Genomic DNA, 23,283 nt, shown 5'->3' with positions numbered 1-23,283 from the left:
GCTCAGTGCTGTCACCCCACTAGCTCCGAGCCTGTGCTCCAGGGTATCGCACTCACTAGCCATTTTGAACCCTGGTTTGTGACCCTCCCTGCCCCCTCCCTCCAGCAGCCCTGTGTGCCCCACTCTGCCTGTGCTAACTTGGCTCCACAGGCAGAGTGCTGTGATGAACTTCTACTTCTGGGGGAATTCTGCGCCACTGCACACAATTTTTTTTCCCTGCAGAAAATACGTTCTGCCTGAGAAGTGCTGCAGTTCCGCCTTTTGCCCACCACAGGCGGCTGTGGTGCCAGAACAGCCAGCAGCTGGCTGCATTCTTGCTGCTGGCTGTTCTGGCACCACAGCCGCCTCCGGCAGGCAAAAAGCAGAACTGCAGCACTTCTCAGGCAGAATGTATTTTCTGCAGGGAAAAAAAATCTGTGGCAGGACATGAATTATGGGCGTGTGCAGTGTTCCCCCAGGAGTAAAGAGTATGGGAGGGAGTACAGATCCCTACAGAAATCCATTGTTCATATGACACTGGGGACTTGAACCATCTCCACACTTGACAATCACTGTTCTGTTAGAAATCACTGTGATGCTGTATGATTGAATATGACCATTTATATTATTGTTGCTAGCACTGTTATACAATTGCAACAAATCTTATGCAAAGTATGGCATGTAAGATATCAATGAAAAGTTGTAACCTGCTAAGTATGATAGTTCTGTTTATATCTTTATATCTGAAGTTATGAATATTGGCTATGTATCTGTATCTCAGAAATGTGTTGTATGCCTGGCTCACACCTTCTCTCCCCCCCACCCAATAGATTTACATCAGGGCTAGACAGCTATGTTTTGATGGCCCATTAAGGACACTCAGCTCACAATGGGCCTGTGACTTTCCTCTCCAGCCTCTGATCACTCAATCACCAACATTCAAAGTCACTCCCAGCTGAGTACATGAATGCTATGCCCAGCCAGCCATGAATATATACAGGGTGACACCAGCATATCTCTCAGTCCCAGTCTTGCCCCCCAAAAATGTGCATCTTGTACCATTCAGTAGCCCACTGGAGCGTACAAGCTCATATATTACTCCATCATTCCAACAAAGGGTAATAAATTTGCACCAGCTTTGTTGTCTCAAGTGGAGCCTTCCCAAACCCTTCAATTCAAATTCACTGTTTTAGATAAAACAGTAAAACAAGTTTATTAACTTGAAAAAGATATATATTTAAGTGATTTACAAGTGAAAAGGCATAAAAGTCAGAGTTGGTTACAAAAGAAATAAAAAGATAAATTTGCAAGCTAATTCCTAAACTTTACAAAGGCTAATAAATGTAAAAGCAAAAAGATTTATCTCACCCAAAAGCTTTCAACAGTCTGTAATGGCTGGAAAAACCTCCAGAGGACCACTCCCTCTAGTTCAATGATGTCTTTCAGGGGATCTTACTGTCATCAGTAGGGATGGGGGAGGAGAGGTATCTAGAGCAAGGGTGGCCAACCTGAGAAGGAGCCAGAATTTACCAATGTACATTGCCAAAGAGTCACAGTAATACGTCAGCAGCCCCGCATCAGTTTCCCTCCCCACTCCCAGCGCCTCCCACCCATTGGCAGCCCCGCCAATCAGCACCTCCCCCTCCCTCCCCGCACCTCCTGATCAGCTGTTTCATGGTGTGCAGGAGGGGGGGCAGGAAGGGGTGGAGTGGGGGCAAAGCATGTGGCAGAGCCAGGGGTTGAGCAGTGAGCACCCCCCGGGCACATTGGAAAGTTGGCGCCTGTAGCTCCAGCCCTGGAGTTGGTGTCTATACAAGGAGCCACATATTAACTTCTGAAGAGTCCCATGTGGCTCCAGAGCCACAGGTTGGCCACCCCTGGTCTAGAGGCACCTTTGCTGGATCATGGGGTCAGGCAGTTCCATGGCGTACATGAGCTGCCAACTGTCCTTCCGGTGTGAATTGTAAATTTCTTCTTTACAACTCCCCTGCTGGCAAGTCCCCAGTTAAGCATGTAATGGCTATTTAGCACTTTGCTGGCATGCCAGTGTGGCTTTGTCTCCGAGGAAATGGCTTAGGAGTGTTATCCAGAATTACAACATATTTCTGTAGCAATCTTACAGCAAAATCTCATAATTTCACATGCAGTGTTGTTACACACATTTCAACAAGATAATAATATTCATCAGATTATGAGTTTATAAATGAGTTTTTAAAGGTACACTTTGTACAAAATATATCATAACCATATAGAAGTGATGAATACGAAGTACAGTGTGTCACATGAATGCATCAAATAAAAGCTGTCAGTCTAATCAGCTGATCCTCAGCATTATGGCCTGGTTGGAACCCTGCCTGATACTGAGGTAACTGTGGGGCAATTAAAGGCAATAGTCATTTAAGTACCAGTCTCTCAAACAGCTTAAAAGTTATGCTGATCAAAGTGATTGGATGATAGTCCTTTGAGTCATCTGCCTTCCTTCTAGGCTTGAGAAGTGCCAGTACATGTTACCTTTGGAACTGTACTGCATTCCAAACAAGTATTATAGAGTCTTACCAGAAAGTCACAACAAGATGAACTCCTCTGATGCAGGAATTCCCCAAAAAAGTTATGCTGCAGTGTATAGTCCATCTGATCAAGTGTAATAAGTACCATATAATTTGTTCATATGAATTCTTGTAATAACAGTCATTTTCCCAACAAAATACTCAATCAAAATACTTTATTTAGAAAGGCAAAACATTTAGAGAGGCAAAAGGTACAGTTCTTTAGTAAAAGACCATCAAATGCATGGAAGATAAAATAGTGACTTTTAAGAACTAGTTAAGGGAACTCAAAATTCTGTTGTGTTCTCCAGCACACAAAGAACAAACCAGGTATTTTCAGTCCAGATTACTTATTTCAGATTAAGGAAATACAGAGTGAGAAAACATATAAAGTCTTCATGAGAGCACAAAAAATGACTTTCTCAGAAATATTTTGCATCAAAAATAAAACACACAATAGTAAGTGCCTCATAACCACAACTGCAGCAAGCAGAGACCTTTTATACATTTCAAGGTTCAGTATACAGCAAACAGAATGACAGCTTCTTTTTTCAGTTACATGACCATCCATACATAACTTTATATTGGATATAAATTCACTATCTCTGCTGCTAGTACATATGTACCAACCATAGAAATAAGGGCCTTGTTTTTCTTTGTGTTTGCTCTGAGTGTTGCTTTTAATGCTCTCACTGATGCATTTTCCTTCCTTCAGCATATGAGATGTTGCCTTGAGTCTAGTGTTACATGGTGACCTCAGTGTCAACTATATTAAATTTAGGAATGAGACATTCTTCTGTGACCCTTAGCCATATTACTGTGATCTTCCACGTCTTGCAGCCCATTCACAAGCAATGACTACAAGCCCTATAAGACTCTCTGAAGTAAAGTATCTGATAATACTGCTGATTTGCTGTTTGCCTCAAAAGCTCATTTCAGTGTTTTAGCAGCTACCACTATTTAACTATTAATAGGTGAGACGTCTTCATTTTCTTTTCTTAGTCTTTCAGTAATTATTGGGTCCCTGCCTGCAACCATCTGGACTTTGTGCAAGACAATTGCACAGTGGTTGCGCAGACTGACATCCTCCTTCCAAACACAAGGGCATGGGATGGAGCACTAGTATCCATTTCAAGCAATACTGCCTCTGTGTATCAGGTTAGGCCAGAAGAGTCACATAGTCACTGGGTCTCCTTGCAAGAGCTGTGTGAATAACTGATTGTTTTGGTTCACTGGCAATTCCAAACAGCTATCTGGGCTGAAGGCCTTTCTTGTGGGTGGCAGAATTGGGTGTGGGTGGGCTGGCAAGACCCCACTCACCCAAGGGCAGCAGGTCCCTAAGTGGCAGGTTAATGAAGCCCATCTTCCAAACAAACCCACTTGTTTAATGTCTCCTGGTCCTGTACATAGCAGGGTTTCTTCCTACAGACTAGTCTGGAGCATGGTTTAAGTAGTCACACGCTACTCACATGTATAATTACATGCACATACTAACTTGTCCTTAGAGGACTGGTACTTTAAATGGTAGATAGACAAAGTATAGTGAAGTCAGTGGCTGTTCCAAGTCCCCCATCTCAAGACACATTCCTCATCAGAAGAGGAGTGACTATTGATCTAAGATCCTTTAATTAGAAAAATGGAAACACATGAACTCCAAGAGTGATCAGGTTTTGAGTAGCACTTGTAAAGAGGCCAGCTTCACAAAATCTGGGATTTGTCTGCAGATAAACCATCTGATGTTTAATTTTGATAAATTCAAGGTATAAGAAATAATATAATTTTTTAGGAGAAGGGTTTTCAGTATAAAATCTTGTCTTTAGAATTAAAATGTGTGTGTGGGCAGGTTAGGTTTAGGGTAAAAGTAGATTGGAGAAATTAACAGCTGCTGAATCAATGAGCTAAAATAATTAAAATTGACTTCTTAATCCAATTCTTAATGGAGATAACATGCATCAAGAGCTGTAGGTTCAGTGAACATACAGGATGTTGCTTCTTATAGGGCTGACACTAATTTTTAAACAATATTTCCAGTTTGAGGAGAGCTTCTAGCAGCTGTAGGCACTTACGCAGCTACTCTGTTGTGTGTGTGTGTGTGTGTGTGTGTGTGTGTGTGTGTGCTGGGGGTGTGGATGTTCATTCACCACTTGGGCTATGTCTACGCTGCAGTTAGACACCTGCAGCTGGCCTCTTCCAGTTGACTTGGGGCTTGGGCTAAGGTGTTGTTTAATTGCAGTGTGGACATTCAGGATTGGGCTGACGCCTGGGTTCTAGGACCCTACAAGAGCCAAACATCTACACCACAATTAAACAGTCTCTTAGCCTGAGCCCCGTAAGCCTGAGCCAGCTGGCAGACGTGAGAGATGGTAGACTTGGGATTTAAGCATCTGCTGCCCTTGGGTGAGGGTACACATAACCCTCAAAGGCTGGGTTACTTGAAGGATGGTTCACAAGCTGGCTGACTACATAAAAACTGCAGTATTGGCCTTCCGGTCTGTCAGTGGTGGGATGTCATTCAGGTAAGACTGACGTTGGCCATGGGGAAAATATTTAAAAATCAGGAGTTTAGCCCTAATGCTGAATCTTGGGTTTGAGGACTGAATTTGAGGGTGGGAGATATTATTTTGTTTACCCCTACAAAACAACAATCATAATTAGAGTACATGACATCTTTGACTGACAATATACTTATAGGATCTTCTGAGCCAGGAATAAATGTTTTGCTGGAATTTACCGTACAGAAATGACAAAACATAAATCCCTTTTAACATTCTATCGCTCTCAAAGGCAGCACCCTATTTGATGAGGTAGCAGCACAACAGCCTTTATTACTTTAAAACAGGGTTTTGCAAATTATTCATCCCACACACAGAGAACACACAGACATTATGGGTTATAATTATGCCACTCGTTCAGCCCCAGCTGGATTCTGGAGGCCTTTCTCCTTTTGGATTGTTGGGTATCATTTGCATTCAGATAGTCTGTCAGATAGTTTGTCTTCTGGTTTCTTTGAGGGTGAAGTCCTTCTGAACTTCTCACTCTGGCTCCCACAAACTGTGTTAAGAAAGTGCTGAAGAATTGCTCTCTCTGTCAATACAATTAAAAAACAAAAGAGTTAATTTGAATCTCAAGCTGTCAGCTGCAATAAATTCCAGGAAAGATGAACATTGGGATAGTCTATTTTATCTAAAGATTTCATTTACAAATTCTGAGTGAGGATACAACAACCATTGCACTTTTAATATACTGTTTTTATAGGAGCACAGACAATTCTCTCCTACATATTCGTGTGTAGGGGAGGAAAAATTCTCTGTTTCCTAGTAATTCCTCCAGTAGGGGCAAGAGGCTCAGGGTTCACCCCCCCTGCAGGACAGAGAGAGATGATTTTTTTTACCTTTCCAACAAGTGTGAAGAGTGCAGTGTTCAGAAAGTTTCGCAGCTTGTGTTTCATCAGTGACTGGGTGCATGATAATTTACACAGGATGGATTAAATTGTTTCTTAGTATGGTACCCTACCTTGCTTTGGAGCTCTTTCAATGTACTTATTAACTTGTTCTGGATCCAGAGAATTTAAAATTGATAAGATATTGAAATATTCTTTCCCAAAATCTCTTTGGTATGTGGTCATCTGTTTAATGTTTTCTTGGTTCTGGATGTGAGAAAATGTCACGGTAGGAACTGTAAAGGTAAACCAGGTAGGAACATTTGAGTGAAACCAAACATAACCCTATAATCCTCCCCTTCATCTTTCCCCTCTCCTTCCTTGTAGTGTAGTCTCCTCTGTTCTTCTCATTTTAATTGAGGCCCTTTTCCTTCAATAGAATCAGTCTCTTCATATCTTAGTGCAGAATTAGCACCTTAAGAGTACATCTAAGTGCCTTAAGGAAAGGGAAGCCTTATCTGTATTGTAAAGCACCATTAATATCTGTGATACTATATAAATAATAATAGTAATAATAATAATGCTCTGTGTAGTTAGCTTTGGATAGTGTTTGTTTGGAATCCAGTCTATACCCAGTTTTAGCTACCAGGTGTTAGGCCTGAGACCTGATCAACTCCCTTCCCCTCCCCCATATTGAACCAGCCTTGGGTGAAAGTCAGGGAGTTCACCACTAACATTGAAAAAAGGAATGTTCTGCGGCTGATAAAGCACCCCTACCTCAGGAATGTCCCTAACTAGAGCTAGAACCACCAAGGTTGTAAAGATGCTGGGAAGTTAGGGAGGATCCAGAAAGAGACTCAACAAATGGTAAAATAAGCTCTGACCAGCGTTTTATGCTGACCATCTGGACAACCAGAGAAGGTCACAACTAAGTTACAATTTGGGCATGAAAGATAAAATGTAAAAAACTTGGGCACGAAGGAGGACACATAGGTGCTAGTGTGTAATTGGTTAAAAATTTTGTTATTTAGGAATGTGAGATAATGTGATAGGTTTAGTAAATTTGAAGGAGGTAGCTAGTTTTACCTATATAATGTAAATGAAAAACAATGCTCTTTAGGAAGCATTTCCGGATTGCAGTGCAACTTCACGCTGCTAGAACTCTGACCCCTCTGCATGACCATGACGTGCAGAGGCATCACTGGGAACCCCCAGATGAATGAATCCTGACTGGCCATCGGGTGAAAATTGTCTGTATATTGGGAGTGGTGAGCATAAAAGATTTGCTTGGTATTCTCTGTGTGTTGCTAATAAATAGATGTTTAGAGCACAACTGTGTAAAGGCTCTTTCACTGGGAAAAGGTTCCGCAGACCCGTAGAGCCCCGAGGGAAAGGGCAGGTACTTAAATTGACCAGATTTCTTCCTGAGCCCTGTGGGTAAGGATAGGTGCCTTACACCCTGAGCCCTCGGAAGGGAAAGGGTGGGGGTGCCTAAATGGATTGGGTCATGCCTTGAGCCCTCGGAAGGGTATAGGCGGGGTGCCTTAAATTGAGCGGGTAACACAGTATTTTGAATTTTCTCTCAGTCAGGCTTCAGCTTGGCCATGGTACTGAGACATACACATCCTTCTGGACTTCTCTGCAGTATTTCATACCTCTGATTAACAAATATTCCTGTGCCACCTCCAGGAAGCTCCAAGAGGGATCTGAAATGCCTTAAACTGGCTCAGGTGCATATCTTTAGACCAACCCAACAGAGTCATTATGGGTAAGTATACCTCCCTCTCTAAATCCCTCAATCTGTGGGGTTCCCTTAGGATCAGTCTCTCCTCGTATTATTTCAGCACCAATAGGAAGCCAATGAGAGAGATGGTGAGACAACACAGGCTGAAATGCCAGCAGTACACAGATGGCACCTGTAGTAGGAAGGAGGACTAAGGCATGAACTGGTACTCAAGAGACCGAAGGTCAGTTCCTGGCTCAGTTACAGATTTCTTGTGTAACTTTGTTCAAATCACTTAATCTACCCTGTGCCTCCATTTCCCATCTGTAAAATGGGGGGAAATGCTTCCCTATTTAACAGGAGTGTTGTGAGGATAAAACCCATTAATGAGTGAAAGGTGCTTAGATACAATGATTAAGGTCATATAAGATCCTAGATAGACACCTAGCTCTATATCTTCTTTAAACAGCACCATCTTCCAGCTTTCTCAATGGCTTGTTGAAAAATCAGGACTTAGCTAAATAGCAGCTCCACAGGGTGGCAAAGGCTGCTTGGAAGATGCACGTAATCAAGTGTATTTCCCAATGGGCTGGCCCTGACCATTCCTGGGTTGGCTTTGACCAATTTGTGTGTGGCATTGGTGAGCTCTGAACCTCTCCCCCAGTGGATGAGGAATTGCATCACTGTGCCCTCACTCCCAGCAGACTTTCCAATGCTAGGGATCATTTTCCCAACCTGACATGTCTGTGCATGTCAAATATTGGTGAACAGAGTTCTTGTGGTGGGATTTACAAGAGCACTCAGCTCCCTTTGACTTCAATAGGAGCAGAGATAAGCAAATGAAAAGCACATTTGCACTTCTGTGTGTAAAATTACTCCCTGGTGCAAAGCCATGCTGGACTTTCATAAAGAAACAGGCTCATTTTCTCCTGTCACAGGAAAACTTCAGACATCACCAATCAGTTACGTAAGTAGAAGTGACCAGAGACTACCGAAGAACTAATGTAATACTTGACAGGATTTCAAAAGAATCTGATTCCTCAGAGGAATACCATGTGAAGAGCTGAAGCCATGGTTTTCATCAGTTCACAATATTTTACTTATTTAAGGTTTTAAAAACAAATATATTCTTACCAACTCCTTTTGCTGGAATATGCCGGTTTGCATTACATCCATATTTCCAGGAAAAGTCCATGAAGTCATGGATGTGGGCTGGGGCCTGGTAATGATGCCTAAACTCAGTTGCTGGAGGATGTGGGATTCTTTTTTTCCAGTCAGGAGGCACAGGAATAGTATCTTTAATTTGTAAACCTGGAGAAGTTAAAAAATAGTGTCAGTTTTATGGTCCAATAAAATATCTTCTTCTCAGTGAAACAGGAGATGTGTGTGTGTGTGTGCGCATCTCAGAAGTAAACAACAGGAAGCTAACCAGTAGGGCCAGTCAAAATTTTTCTGTCAAATCTTTTTCTTTTTTTTTTTAAATAGAAAATTGGGCTTTCAACTAAATGAAAAGGATCTGCTTCCATGGAAAATTACAAGTTGTTATTGACAAACTGAATGCTCAAGAACTTAAAAAAAAATTTGGTTCCCGATCAAAAACCTGCGTGTTTTGAGTCTAAAATGCCACCATAGTACCTCATGGGGTTGTGGTTTGCGTGCCACGTGCTCCCATTCTCCTCTTGGACCAGGCTACCCAGCAGGACCACATCTCCCATGATGCATGCCCTACCCTCAGCAAAAGGGAAGACCATGCTGCGTTATGAGAGTTGTAGTTCAATCAGGGAGCCTGGCTTATAGAGGAGAACAGGAGCATGAAGCACCAAAACTACAACTCCCAAGAGGCACCAAGGCAGCATTTCTTTTTAGTTGAAATTTTCTATATGAAAAAACCCCCTCATCTTCTGACCTGCTCTACTAATCAGTCATATTGGCACCTCACTACAGATGGAAAGAGTTGAAAGGCTGGATTTGTGGTGAGGGAGATCAGATTACAATAGACCGGCACTAAATTTCTGAGTCAACAGATGCTTTACTTCCAAGATGTGTTAGGACCTTGCCCAAAGTCCATTCAGGTGAATGGAAGCCTTTCCATTTATTTCAGTGGGCACCACAGAAAGAGAGATTGTCAAGGGGACAATGAGGAAGCACTGAACAATGGAACCAGGGATGAAGCTTCAGTTAGTTGTCTTCGATAAAGTAGTAACAGCCTTGTACTTTTGGCCATAACCTACTGGGAGGCTTAGAGGGACCCTGATCTACAAGGATAAATGCCAGAAGCATGTGACTAGGTGAGGGAAAAGGGAGGAGATGGGAAAAAAAGGGGTTAGTTGGATTCCTGGTGGGGCCCTGACCCTACCATCCGTCTGCCCCAGCTGCAATGGGGAGAACATACATGTTGCATGCACCCTGTGGCCCACACTTCCTTTATGCTCCCAGAGAAACAGTGTCTGCCTGAGACACAGTGCCTCCAAGACCCCTGCTGGGGCAATGTGCCTCTGCTCTGTCCTCGACATTACCACAGCACTGTGCCTCAGAGTGTCTTAATGGACCCTTAATGGACCATTTTAAAAGAAGAGAGAGAAATCATTGACCTTACCCTGTGGTAATCCTAAATAATCTCCATTATAGGTAGAGTTGAACTTTGCTCTGATTGCTTCCCTGACTTCTTGTTTAGAAATAGGCTGTGTCCAGGGTGAAAGGCTGTTGGAGGGCTGCGGTTTTTCTTCTCGAGGCATCTTCCAAATCATGAAACTCTAATAACACAAAGAGTGGGATTTTGTAGATCTGCAGGTCTACAATCAGAGCATCACATGTACAGTAAATTAGATTGTATTCAGCCAGCTCCCACAGAGTAAGATATAATTTGAAGTTCAGTAATAATAATGCCTGTTTCTTATATAGCACTTTTCATCAGTAGATCTTGAAATGCTTCATAATCTTTAATCTATTTCTCCTCCTTCAAACACCCCTATTAGGGGTTATTCCCATTCTACAGATGGGAAACTGAGGAACAGAAAGGCTAAGTGATTTGCCCAAGGTTACACAGGAAGTCCATGGCAGAGCAGGAAATTGAACCACATCCTAGGCCAATGCCATAGTCACTGGACCAGCCTTTCCCTTTTGTTGTATATTAAGCACAATAATTCTACTATATGAGGAGTTTCAAGTAGTATTCATAGAAAGCACCAGTTATATGCTGCCAGTTTTGAAAAGGGACGTATCAACTTGAAAATTAGTCAGCCAATTACAAAATAAAAATGAATTTACAATCGTTTCAGGTACTTCTTCTTCTCCCAAGACCCCTAACCAATTTTTGTGGGCTTATAATCATATTTTCCTATTTTTAGAATGCTTCTCTCTCCCTAGTTGCTGTGTAAGAAAGACACACAAACAGCAGAGGAAACTAACAAAAAAGAGGAAACAGTGAAATTGACTATAAGCTAAGAGCCTGATCCAAAATGCTGTCAAATGTCCAAAGTAAACAAGCTGAAAATGGAGAAAAAGAGCCCCTGGCTCTTAACACAAAAGCAGGGATGTTAACCTCAGGCCAAATTCCAGTCTGGCTAATAATTACATTCTGCTCCTCAAATACTCAGCAGCTGAATACTTTGCCCCTTCCTGTCATAAACATTGGGTAATAGCACTGTGCACTGCTGTATATCACAGGTGGATGAAGTGATTAGTGTGGGTATGTGCTTATGGTCTGTAAAATCTTTGGGATCCTTTGAGATGGGCAATATTTAAATATGAGTCTTTATTTTTCTTTTCAGACCATTGGGAATGATGAAAAGATGTAAATGCTAAGGGCTGAATATTCTGGACATACATGAAGAAATGGAGACCATCTACAGAAGATGGTGATACACAGAAGAGTTTACTGAATGGAAGGAATGCTATGGTTAGTCTGCTATGGAGTGGCTGCAGCCCAAAACGGAGCAGAGACTGCATATTTCAGAATGGGAATATTCGTGCATCACCATAGAAGAGCCACCAAACTTCCCAAATAATATCTGCCCAAGATAGTACTTAAAGAAGAGACCTGACATTGTTCTTTTACACTGTAAACATATTAGTGAATGATGTTGTTTTCTTCAACTACCAGATCCCAGAGTCAGAATAACACCCACCTCTTCAAAGTTTCTTGTTGCTAAGTGCTTCTACTGGCATCCCATATAGTGGTGTGCTCCAAAACTACAGCGCCATAAACTTTGTATCGGAAACAAAATATTAAGCCCTACCACAGTACCTTTCCACCAACCATAAATGAGGGAGAATGCTATAGCATTCCTTACTTGACTGGGATGAGGATTGTTTCTCCTTGTTTCTGATGATGAGCCAGTCATTATAGGTTCTGCCTTGGAATATGGTTTCCAACAGAACTCTTCTCTGTAAGTGTTAAAGCCAATAGGATCACTAAGTTGGTATGGATTCACATGTCCTTTTGCTGTTCTGGGACTATAAGAAATACGTTAGAAATTGCAGTTACAAATAGGGACACAAAGTATAAAAGCACATCTATCATTTACCACCTGTAATACTGCAAATATTGTGGTAAATGTCAGGTTTCAGAGTAGCAGCTGTGTTAGTCTGTATCCACAAAAAGAAAACAAGTCCTTGTGGCACCTTAGACACTAACAAATTTATTTGAGCATAAACTTTCGTGAGCTACAGTTCACTTCATCGGATGCATGCAGTGGAAAATACAGTAGGGGGATTTTATATACACAGAGAACATGAAACAATGGGTGTTACCATACACACTGTAACGAGAGTGATCAGGTAAGGTGAGCTATTACCAGCAGGAGAGGAAAAAAAACCTTTTGTAATGATAATCAAGGTGGGCCATTTCCAGCAGTTGACAAGAACGCGTGAGGAACAGTTGTGGGGGGGAGGAATAAACGTGGGGAAACAGTTTTACTTTGTGTAATGACACATCCACTCCCAGTCTTTATACAAGCCTAAGTTAATGGTGTCCAGTTTGCAAATTAATTCCAATTCAGCAGTCTCTCATTGGAGTCTGTTTTTGAAGTTTTTTTGTTGTAATATTGCCACTTTTAGGTCTGCAGTCGAGTGACCAGAGAGATTGAAGTGTTCTCCAACTGGTTTTTGAATGTTATAATTCTTGACATCTGATTTGTGTCCATTTATTCTTTTACGTAGAGACTGTCCGGTTTGGCCAATGTACATGGCAGAGGGGCATTGCTGGCACATGATGGCATATATCACATTGGTAGATGTGCAGGTGAACGAGCCTCTGATAGTGTGGCTGATGTGATTAGGCCCTATGATGGTGTCCCCGAATAGATATGTGGACACAGTTGGCAATGGGCTATGTTGCAAGGATAGGTTCCTGGGTTAGCATTTTTGTTGTGTGGTGTGTGGTTGCTGGTGAGTATTTGCTTCAGGTTGGGGGCTGTCTGTAAGCAAGGATTGACCTTCTCCCAAGACCTTTGAGAGTGATAGGTCGTCCTTCAGGATAGGTTGTAGATCCTTGATGATGCGCTGGAGAGGTTTTAGTTGGGGGCTGAAGGTGATGGCTAGTGGCGTTCTGTTATTTTCTTTGTTGGGCCTGTCCTGTAGTAAGTAACTTCTGGGTACTCTTCTGGCTCTGTCAATCTGTTTCTTCACTTCAGCAGGTGGGTATTGTAGTTGTCAGAATGCTTGATAGAGATCTTGTAGGTGTTTGTCTCTGTCTGAGGGGTTGGAGCAAATGCGGTTGTATCGTAGAGCTTGGATGTAGACAATGGATCGTATGGTGTGGTCTGGATGAAAGTTGGAGGCATATAGGTAAGTATAGCAGTCAGCAGGTTTCTGGTATAGGGTAGTGTTTATGTGACCATCACTTATTAGCACTGTAGTGTCCAGGAAGTGGATCTGTTGTGTGGACTGGTCCAGGCTGAGGTTGATGGTGGGATGGAAATTGTTGAAACCATGGTGGAATTCCTCAAGAGCTTCTTTTCCATGGGTGCGGATGATGAAGAGGTCATCAATGTAGTGCAAGTAGAGTAGGGGCATTAGGGGACGAGAACTAGCCGTCACCTTCAGCCCCCAACTAAAACCTCTGCAGCGCATCATCAAGGATCTACAACCTAATTTGCAAACTGGATACCAATAAATTAGGCTTGAATAAAGACTGGGAGTGGATGTGTCATTACACAAAGTAAAACTATTTCCCCATGTTTATTCCCCCCCCCCCCCCTGTTCCTTACACGGTCTTGTCAACTGCTGGAAATGGACCACCTTGATTATCACTTCAAAAGGTTTTTTTTTCCTCTTCTGCTGGTAATAGCTCACCTTACCGGATCACTCTTTTTACAGTGTGTTTGGTAACAAGCACTGTTTCATTTCTCTGTGTATATAAAATCCCCCTACTGTATTTTCCACTGCATGCATCCGATGAAGTGAGCTGTAGCTCATGAAAGCTTATGCTCAAATAAATTTGTTCATCTCTAAGGTGCCACAAGTACTCCTTTTCTTTTTGTGGTAAATGTATTTCCTATTATAAGTATTGCAAACACTGGGGTAAAGTCACATACTATCATGCATTAAATCTGTTGGGTTTTGTTTTTGCCAAGTGCTACTGTAACTCAACAGTTACTCATCTGGAAATGAACACAGGTTTTCAATACATCACAAAAACAAAACTAACAGAAGTGTTAGCATTAATCTAACCAATATTGTCTTACCGTACTGCTTCAGTCTCTACTGGTGCTCTATATGGGTATTCATGTTTCATTGTAGTTTCAAACGGATCCCACATTATTTTGTCTCCTAAAAACATATTGTACCAGTTATAAATGTGATAAATACACAATGTGGTCTATCCTATCTTTGTGACTATTCAAATAAATCATTCAGATGTAAGAAACTATGGATAAGCAATTTCATAAAGCTATACACACAAAATAACTCAGGACCATTTGTGGCCGCAAAGAATTCCCTCTCAATTGAATCAGCTGGAGTCAACCGCAGCAACTGATGTGCTTGCCTTGCCTTGCCTTTGAATCTGTATGCTATTTCATCTGCCTTTCTAAGCATCATGTTAGTTGGGAGCAGTTAATCCAAACAGGGCTGAGTATATGTTGGCAGAAATAGGTAAATTCTTTACTTGGATTGAAATTCTTTAGAGCAGGAACCATCTTTTTACACATTTGTAAAATTTGTATTTGCACATCATCTAGCACAGGGGTCGGCAAACTTTCAGAAGTGGTGTGCCGAGTCTTCATTTATTCACTCTAATTTAAGGTTTCGCGTGCCAGTAGTACATTTTAACCTTTTTAGAAGGTCTCTTTCTATAAGTCCATAATATATAACTAAACTATTGTTGTATGTAAAGTAAATAAGGTTTTTAAAATGTTTAAGAAACTTCATTTAAAATTCAATTAAAATGCAGAGCCCCCCGGACCGGTGAGCAGGACCCGGGCAGTGAGAGTGCCACTGAAAATCAGCTCGCGTGCCGCCTTTGGCACCCGTGCCATAGGTTGTCTCCCCCTGCTCTAGTATAATGGTGTTAGCGCCTCTAGCTGCTACCATAAGAAAACAGCATGCTTAAAGTAGGGTCTGGTGACACTGATGGTAAAAAAGCCTGAGCCCTAGCTACAGTACTGCTTCCACTGTTGCTACCATTGGACTGCACCGGGGAGAATTACAGGCCCCATTTCTGGCATAGTATACATGGCCATGGGAAACAATCAGGAGAAAAGCAGAGGGGTTTGGAGAGGGAAGGCGTAAAAACTGAGAACAGTATTAGGAAGAGGGGAGAGCAGAGATTTGAACTAGAGTGTGAATATACAGTGCTATGAGGGTAGTGATATTGACAACATTTTCAAAGAAGAGGGAGACAGATGAGAATGGGGGAAACCAAAAAAGGAGAAGTTGAACAGTTTTGGAAATAATAAAATGTGAATGGATTAGAACTTTCAAGCAATGGTTCTCAAACTGGGGTTGGGACCCCAAAGTGGGTTGTAACCCCATTTTAATGGGGTTGCTAGGGCTGGCATTAGACTTGCTGGGGCCTGGGGCCAAAGCCGGAGCCCTATCCCCCAGGGCCGAAGCTGAAGCCCAAGTCCCACTGCCTGGGGCCAAAGCTGAAGCCTGAGCCCCTTCGCCCAGGGCCAAAGCCCAAGGGCTTCAGCCTCTGGGTGGCAGGGCTCTGGCTTTGGCTCCCCTGCCTGGAGTAGTGGGGCTTAGGTTTTGGTCCGCGACCTGGGGTGGCAGGGCTCAGGCAGGCTCAGGCTTTGGCCCCCGTCCAGAAGTTTTGTGGATCACAGTGGAACCTACAACTGGGGTTTAGGTGCCTAAGTACCATAGGTACCGAATTCCCCTCTTTCCCATGGGCACTCGACCCCCCCTCTGCCCCTGGCCCCACCCCCACTCTTCCATGAACCCTGACCCCGCCCGACCTCTTCCCACCCCTTCCCCAAAGTCCCCGCCCCAACTCCGTCCCCTCCCTGCCAATATTCCAACTCCTTTCCCAAATCCCTGCCCTGGCCCTGCCTCTTCCCCGCCTCCTCTCCTGAGTGTACGTTCCTGCTCTTCCTCCCCTTGGAGCGTGCTAACACTGCCAAACAGCTGTTTGGCGGCAGCCGAGCGGGAAACGCTGGGAGGTAGGAGGAGGAGCGGGGACGCAGCGTGCTTGGGGGGAGGTGGGGCGAGGGGGAGCAGGAGCTTGGGTGCCGGTGGGTGCAGAGCACCCACTAATTTTTCCCCATGGGTGCTTCAGCCCCGGAGCACCCACAGAGTCAGTGCCTATGCTAAGTACCATTGTGGATCTGGGTCTTAGATTACTCATATACATAAAATTAAGCATGTGTAAAGGTGTAAAGGTTTTTGTGGGATTTGGGGTAATAGTCACTTGCTATTTCTGTGCAGAAACCCTAACCAAACTCAGCACTCCATACCTCAAAGGAGTTAATTAAGATCACAGCACTGACAAAAAATAATTTAAACAAGTGAATATGTGGAAGTTCACTTCTATGGAAAGTAAGTTGTAAACACTAAACAAAACTAGTTCTAAAGTGACAGGGCCTTGCAGTGTTCGGTTTGTGTTACAAGATCACCCTATTTTGTATCTGCTCCTTTGATGACACTTGTAGAACTTGATGTGACAATAGAGAATTCTGAATTTGTGGTTAGGGACTGAATTTGCGATTAGAGACTAAAAGGGGCAGGGCTATTCCTTTTGTAAATGCCAGACATTACAATACATTACATTTCCAAAGCCAGGCATTACATTATAGATAATTTAACACTCCCCCTACAAAAAATGCAGCCCGATGAAACTATTCTGTATAAGGGCTTATACCATGCTCATCATCATAGTATCTGAGCACTTTCCAGTAGTGCATTAAGTGATGTGACTAACATTTGCCATGGTTAGTGTAGTGTTTTTGTTTTAGTAGAGTTTTCTTTGTTATAGGAGGTTCTATGAATGTGTTGCTATGTGCTTATATTTGAGAAGACAGGTAGAAGGCATGTGCTTGGAAGGGAAGGTGATGAGATGCATGATGGACTTTGGTTCCTGGGGGACTTTGAGCTCTTCCAATTGAAGCAGCAGGAAAGTGCTAATCTGCCCTGTGCGGTGTTACTGTAACTATCTTGGTCCAAATATATGAGAAAGATAAGATGGGGGAGGTAACAGCTTTTATTGGACCAGCTTCTGGTGGCGCCAGGTTCAAGCTTTTGAGCTACACAGAACTCTTCCTTAGGTCAGCACAGGGAGGAATTGCGTGGAGGGGCCAGCTGCACCAGCACAGATTGCTACCCACAGCCCAGCCCAACTAACCAGGGCGTATTTGCTGATGGCAGCATTTCCATGGGGCTGCCTCACATTCCTTCTGCCTGGCCCTCAGTTCCCCCACCCCACCACCTTGCAACCTACGCTCCTCTGGTTGCCCCACTGCTAGGGTTGCCAACTTTCTATTTGCAGAAAACCGAACACACTTGCCCTGCCCCCTGCCCTGCCCACACCATCCCCGCTCCCTCTGTCGCTCACTCTTCTCCACCCTTGCTCACTCACTCGTTTTCACTGTGCTGGGTCTGAGGAATTTGGAGTGTGGAAGGGGGCTCAGGGCAGGGGGTTGGGACGCAGGAGGGGGTGTGGGATGCAGGCTCCAGAGGGAGTTTGGGTGTGGGAGAGGGCTCAGGGCTGGGGCAGGATGTTGGGGTCCGGAGGGGGTTTGGGCTCTGGGAGGGAGTTTGGGTGTGGGAGGGGGCTCAGGGCTGGGGCACGGGAAGGAGTTCGGGGTGCGGGCTCCAGCCGGGTACCGCGTACCTCAGGCGGCTCCCAGAAGCAGCCAGCATATCTGGCTCCTAGGCAGCGGAGGTGCGGCCAGGCGGCTCTGCGTGCTCCCCCCGGCCACGGGCGCCTCCCCCACAGCTTCCATTGGCCACGCTCGCAGCCAATGGGTGCTGTGGAGGAGGCGCTCGGGGCAGGGGCAGCACGTGGAGCCCCCTGGCCGGCCCTGTGCCTAGGGGCTGCAGGAACATGCCGGCAGCTTCGGGGCACCTGCCTGTGCCGCAACCAAACTTTTAACGGCCCGGTCAGCAGTACTGATCAGAGCTGCCAGGGTTCCTTTTTGCCCCGGGGGCGTTCTGGCAACCCTACCCACGGCTCCCACCACGGTACCTTTGGCCCTCTCTGGCTGGCCACGCCCCCTGGCCGGCCAAGCCCCCTGGCCACGCCCCTTCCCCGACTCCCTGCTCCCAGCCCCTGCCGGGGACTCTGGCAACAGCCGAGGACCTGTAGCGGACGCGTCTTTATTGCTAAGGCGCATGCGCACCTCACTCGCGCCTGGGCTCCGCTCCCAGCGCCCGCGGGGCGGGTCTCACCTGGCGGAGCGGGGGCCGGCGAGCCGGGGCGGGGTCTCCCGCGGGGGTCCTGGGCGGCCGTGGCCCCGTTGATGGCGGGAAGGGCGGGTCTCCGCTGCCCGCCCCGCGGCGCCGTGTGGGGTCGGCAAGAGGCGCTTCCCCCCGGCGGCTCCAGCCCGTTCGGCGGCGGGGGCCGAGGCCCAGAGTCAGCGGGGGCCAGGGGGCGCCGCTCCGTGCCGCGGGCAAGGGCTGGGCCTGCAGGGGGCCGGGCCGCTGGGAGCCGTTGGCGCGGGACGCCGCCCGGTTGCCCCTGGCGCCCGTCTGGTGATTGTGACCGGGGCGGGGCGGGGCGTCGTGTCCTCCTTGGCGGGCCCGGGTCTAGCCCACAGAGCCCGGCCTGGGTGGCTACGGCGCGAGCCCCTCGGACGTTTTCCGCTGCCGCTGCCCAGCTCGCGGGGCAGCCTGGCTTTCGCGGGGGCCGGGGAGCCGCGGCCCCTGCGCGGGCTGCTGGGGTAGGAAGGGGCGAGCGGGACCGTGGGAAATGTTTCCACCCACCCGACTGTGCCCCACCCTTGCTTCGCGCCCCTCGGGTGCCTGGGCTTCCCTGGCGTGAGGCAAAGCTGGCACCGCAGCTGTAGCAGCCTTTCTGCCGTTCCCATTTTCACCCTGCCTTGACAGTAACGCCCCCATAGGTGCCGGCTCTGTGGGTGCTCCAGCAGTCGTGGTAAAAAATTAGGGGGTGCTTAGCGCCCACCGGCAGCCAGCTCCCCTCCCCCCTTCCCCCGTGTCTCCAGCCTGCCAAAATCAGCTGTGCCGCTGCCTGCAGGAGGCGCTGGGAGCGAGGAGCCAGGACGGGGCTGAAATGTGCAGGAAGAGGCAGGGCTGGGGCGGGCCAGGGGTGTGAAGAGGTTTTTTTTGGAGGGGGGGGCGGGTTGAGCACCCCCAGGGGCGCGGGAAGATGGCACCTGTTAAGTCTACACTTAAGCGCTATAGCAACATTGCTGAAGCGTTTTAAGTGAAGATAGGCTTATGCCAATGGGAGGGTGTCTTCCATCCGCATATTTAATCCAGCTCCCCAGAGCAATGCGGAGGCTCTCCCACTGACATAGCACTGTCTCTGCCAAGGCTTAGGTCGGTATAACTACATTGCTCAAGGGTGTGGATTTTTCGCACCTCTGAGCGATGTAGTTATACTGATATAAATCTAGTGTAGCCCTGGCCTGAATCCCTTACTTCACAGTGTTTCCTTTTTGATTCTGCTTTGTTAATGTCTGATTAAAGTGGCCTTTTCTGTAAATTCTGTAGGAGATCGGTGCCCTGAACTGTTGAGTTTTTCGTAGGATAGTTGTGGACTACAAGAAACATAGGAGAAATTACAATAACATCTGCACTGAATGTGTATTACAGACAAATCTCTTTCAGTAGCTTGAACGTTAAAAGGTCAGCTTATGTGAAACTATTAACTGATATAGTCTAATGGCCTCCATTGTGGAGCAGACTTCAGTTGTTTTACTGCCCAATAAGCTTTACTTGTTACTGCCTGCAGTTGTATTACACAGCAAGTAGTTAAGGAAAATGAAATGGAAATAAAATTGTTATATTTAAATATTTAAAAGGAAATGTGGAAAATGAATTGCTGAATAGCATGCTTATCTACTCGTTCTGATATTGTTCATTGCAGATTTGTTTCTCATTTGTTTAGGTTGACTTGACATATTTAAAAACAAATCAGTAAGATTTGGGGCTGGGGCCTTGGGATATTTGCTGGTGTTTCCCTGTGTATAGTTCATAAGTGGCTTGCAAAGTATTCATGCAGCTTAGCTGGGTGTGCCTCTGCATGCTGGTGGCTGAGTGACTGTAGCACTGAGACAGGTTTGCTGCTTGTCACTGGCAATACATTGAGACAGTGCAGGCTGGAGAGTTAAGGAGAGACAGTGTTCTCACAGTTCCAGGTTGTACCCCAGGAACCCATCACAGAGTGATAATTTGGAATTGTTTAAGAACACTTTACTAGATGTCCAAAAAGTTGCAATCCTACAATCAAGGAAGGTCTGAGCTGATTTTAAAATAAACTGTTTTAGAGAGGAAGGGAATGCAGCTATTATATATAATAAAAATAAACAAATGGAAGAAGGGGGAAGTTGATAGTGAATAATATAAGTCAGAAGCTAGGAATTGTAGAAAATTGATAAGGGAAGCAAGGAGATACCTATAACCAGCAGAGTTAAGGACAATAAGGAGTTTGTTCCTAATATATTTTTTTAAAAAGAATAACAACAATAGTATTGGTCCATTACTAGATGGAAATGGTAGAATGATCAATAATCAGAGTTTAAATTCAGCCAGTGTTGTCCGGAGCAGAGCTCTGGTAAATATTTTCAACCCCCCCTGGAGATTTTATAACATGTTGAAGGATGTGGGGAGGAGGGCCCCCCGCTGAGAAATAAAAAATTTAAGACCCGTCAATGATAATGCATAAAAGATGTGTTCAGTAAATATTTCTGTTCTGTATTTGGGGGAAAACAAATGATGTCATATCATGTGATTAAGCTATTGGACACCAGAGGTTGTACCAAGTAAACTCCTCAAAAGTGGGTGTGCTTGTCCTTGCCTGTTGCTCCAGAGCTCTGTAGTAAAAACATTTCGCTAGGATAGTGTATGTGGGATGAATTGAATAATAAGACCAAAGTACTGTATAATGGACTATGTGTATGTGTTAATTCTTGGAAAGAAGTGTTTTGGGAGGATGAAAGTGTTAGCAACCCACCAGTAAACAAATGTAAATATAATGTAAGCACTGATTTAGCTGAGTTATCTATCAATCTTGGCATTGAATGGCAGAAAGGTACCAATCATCTGTTAAAAGGTAAAGAAGTAACACAGTTCCTAGAACAAACAAAAGGCAATGTGGGAAACTGAAGCATTCATATTATACATGTAACGGGGACGTGATAAGAATTGCCACTGCAGAAGGACAAATAACAGCTTACCATTGGAATGACATGTTTTCTGGATGGTCTCCCATAACTACTGACATACTATCTGTAATGTTACACCCCCTAATTGTTTTGGTTTTAAATTGTATTTGTTTAATTGGGATGTTTGGAGTGTGCTGTAACGAATGTATGCAAAGCTAGAGCCACAGGCCTAAATCACCTCCCAGTATTTTCTATTACGTGGGCTAAATAAGAAGTGACACTGGCGATTAATAATCTTAGTGTCAAAAGGGGGATATGTAGGAGCAGGATTTTATATTTGTACTATAAGCATTAATGTATGTCTTGATTTCATCCTGCTAGCCCTCCCCATATGAATAGCAGAAGGGAATGACCCTCTAAGACTATGAGATTCTATTTTTCCATATGCATTACAATTAGGACCTGTAATAAAGTTTAGTTAATAGACAGGATCTTGTATTATGTCTGTTAATTAGATTAAAGGAATGTTGAAGGCCTGAGCACAATGTAAACTGTTTTTGACCACAAGGTTTAGTGAAGTTTAATTTCTGTCTTCTCTGTGAGAGACTGTGTGAATGAGGAATGCATGCATCAGGAAAAGATAAGGTGTGAAGGCCATTGTTATAGCCAGATGGTCAAGGAAGAAGGAGTGAAGAGACTTAAGGACACCAGAAAATCATCAATGCGCATCCATAATAAAGGAAGGGCAGATTGACGACCCTGAGGGGAAGGCCGGCACCCCTAAAGACAATTGATTAAATCGAAACCAGGACAGGATGACCCTCTCAAAGGTGTTTTGAAATGTTAACGCCAATCAAAGAATAACCAGTCAAAAACTGACACAGCAAAATCCATAGACTTCAACAGAGAAAAAAAGACCATAAGAACAGGGTGCTTGACCATGAGACTTCGGGTTTGTCTTGCCACATTCCAGGAGCATCGGATCATGACCAACAGAGCCCTGCTCCCGTCTGCGACCAATCTGGCTGGCCACTAGACTGATCCAGACTCTGGACTGGTAACTATAAACATCAACTGGCAGGACTGTGTGCACGGTCTGTGTGTGTGAGATTGAAAAGCATATGTTAATTGTTGTATTTACAATAAACGTGGCATTTTGCCTTATCCCTCTTATAAGATCCTATTGGTATTATTTTATTAGTGTAACAATATCATGTGATAACACTCTTGGATAACTTGCATCCAAGAGTTTTAAAAGAGTGGATTGAAGAACTGACTGGACTATTAATGTTGATTTTCAATAAATCAATAGCGAATTTCTAGGTGACTGGCAGAAAACTAATATACCAATTTTTTAAAAAGGGTAAATGGGATTACCAGGGTAATTATAGATCGGTTAGTCTGACTTTGATTTTGGGAAAGGTAATGGAGTGGCTAATTTGGGACTTGATTAATAAAGAATTCAAGGAGGGTTACATAATTAATGCCAATTAACATGAGTTTATGGAAAATAGATCCTGTCAAACTAATTGGATTTTTTTTTATATTACATGCTTGGTTTATAAAGGCAATAATGATGTAATAAACATTTGACTTGTTACTGCACAACATTTTGATTAAAACTGTTATAAAATCAGCATGGCACAAATTAAATAGATTAAAAGATGGCTAACTGATAGGTCTCAATGTATTTGTAAACAGGTAATCATCATTGAGTGTGTGTGTTTCTAGTGGGGTCCCACAGGGATTAGTTCTTGGCCCTATCCTATTTCATTATTTTATCAATGGACTGGAAGAAAATATCAAATCATCACTGATATTTGCAGATGAGATAAAAATTGGGGGGGCTATATAATGAAGAGGACAGGTCATTGATGCAGAGTGGTCTGGATTGCTTGGTAAGGTGGTCTTAAGTAAACAATATGAATT

At 44.4% G+C, this 23,283-nt stretch overlaps 1 protein-coding gene across 2 annotated transcripts; it reads right to left on the bottom strand.

The window, feature by feature from the left end:
• Positions 1 to 5,251: 5,251 nt before the first annotated feature.
• TEX26 (testis expressed 26) lies at positions 5,252 to 22,520 on the bottom strand. Of its 2 annotated transcripts, none has more exons than XM_043531473.1 (7): positions 18,458 to 22,520; positions 14,314 to 14,398; positions 11,920 to 12,082; positions 10,219 to 10,380; positions 8,762 to 8,939; positions 6,039 to 6,200; positions 5,252 to 5,609 (listed from the first exon to the last, which is right to left on the bottom strand). In XM_043531473.1, the coding sequence occupies exons 2-7, from the start codon at positions 14,385 to 14,387 to the stop codon at positions 5,485 to 5,487; spliced, it is 864 nt and encodes a 287-aa protein (XP_043387408.1). In that variant the 5' UTR covers positions 14,388 to 14,398; positions 18,458 to 22,520; the 3' UTR covers positions 5,252 to 5,484. The 2 variants fall into 2 exon arrangements, with proteins under 2 accessions (XP_043387408.1, XP_037747864.1); XM_037891936.2 differs by having other exon boundaries at positions 8,762 to 8,938; positions 10,224 to 10,380; positions 18,458 to 19,090.
• Between the last annotated feature and the right edge of the window lie 763 nt (positions 22,521 to 23,283).

The sequence above is a fragment of the Chelonia mydas genome, chromosome 1, assembly GCF_015237465.2.
Source record: "Chelonia mydas isolate rCheMyd1 chromosome 1, rCheMyd1.pri.v2, whole genome shotgun sequence".
NCBI classification, from domain to species: domain Eukaryota; kingdom Metazoa; phylum Chordata; order Testudines; family Cheloniidae; genus Chelonia; species Chelonia mydas.
This window is presented reverse-complemented; position numbering and strand designations above follow the sequence as displayed.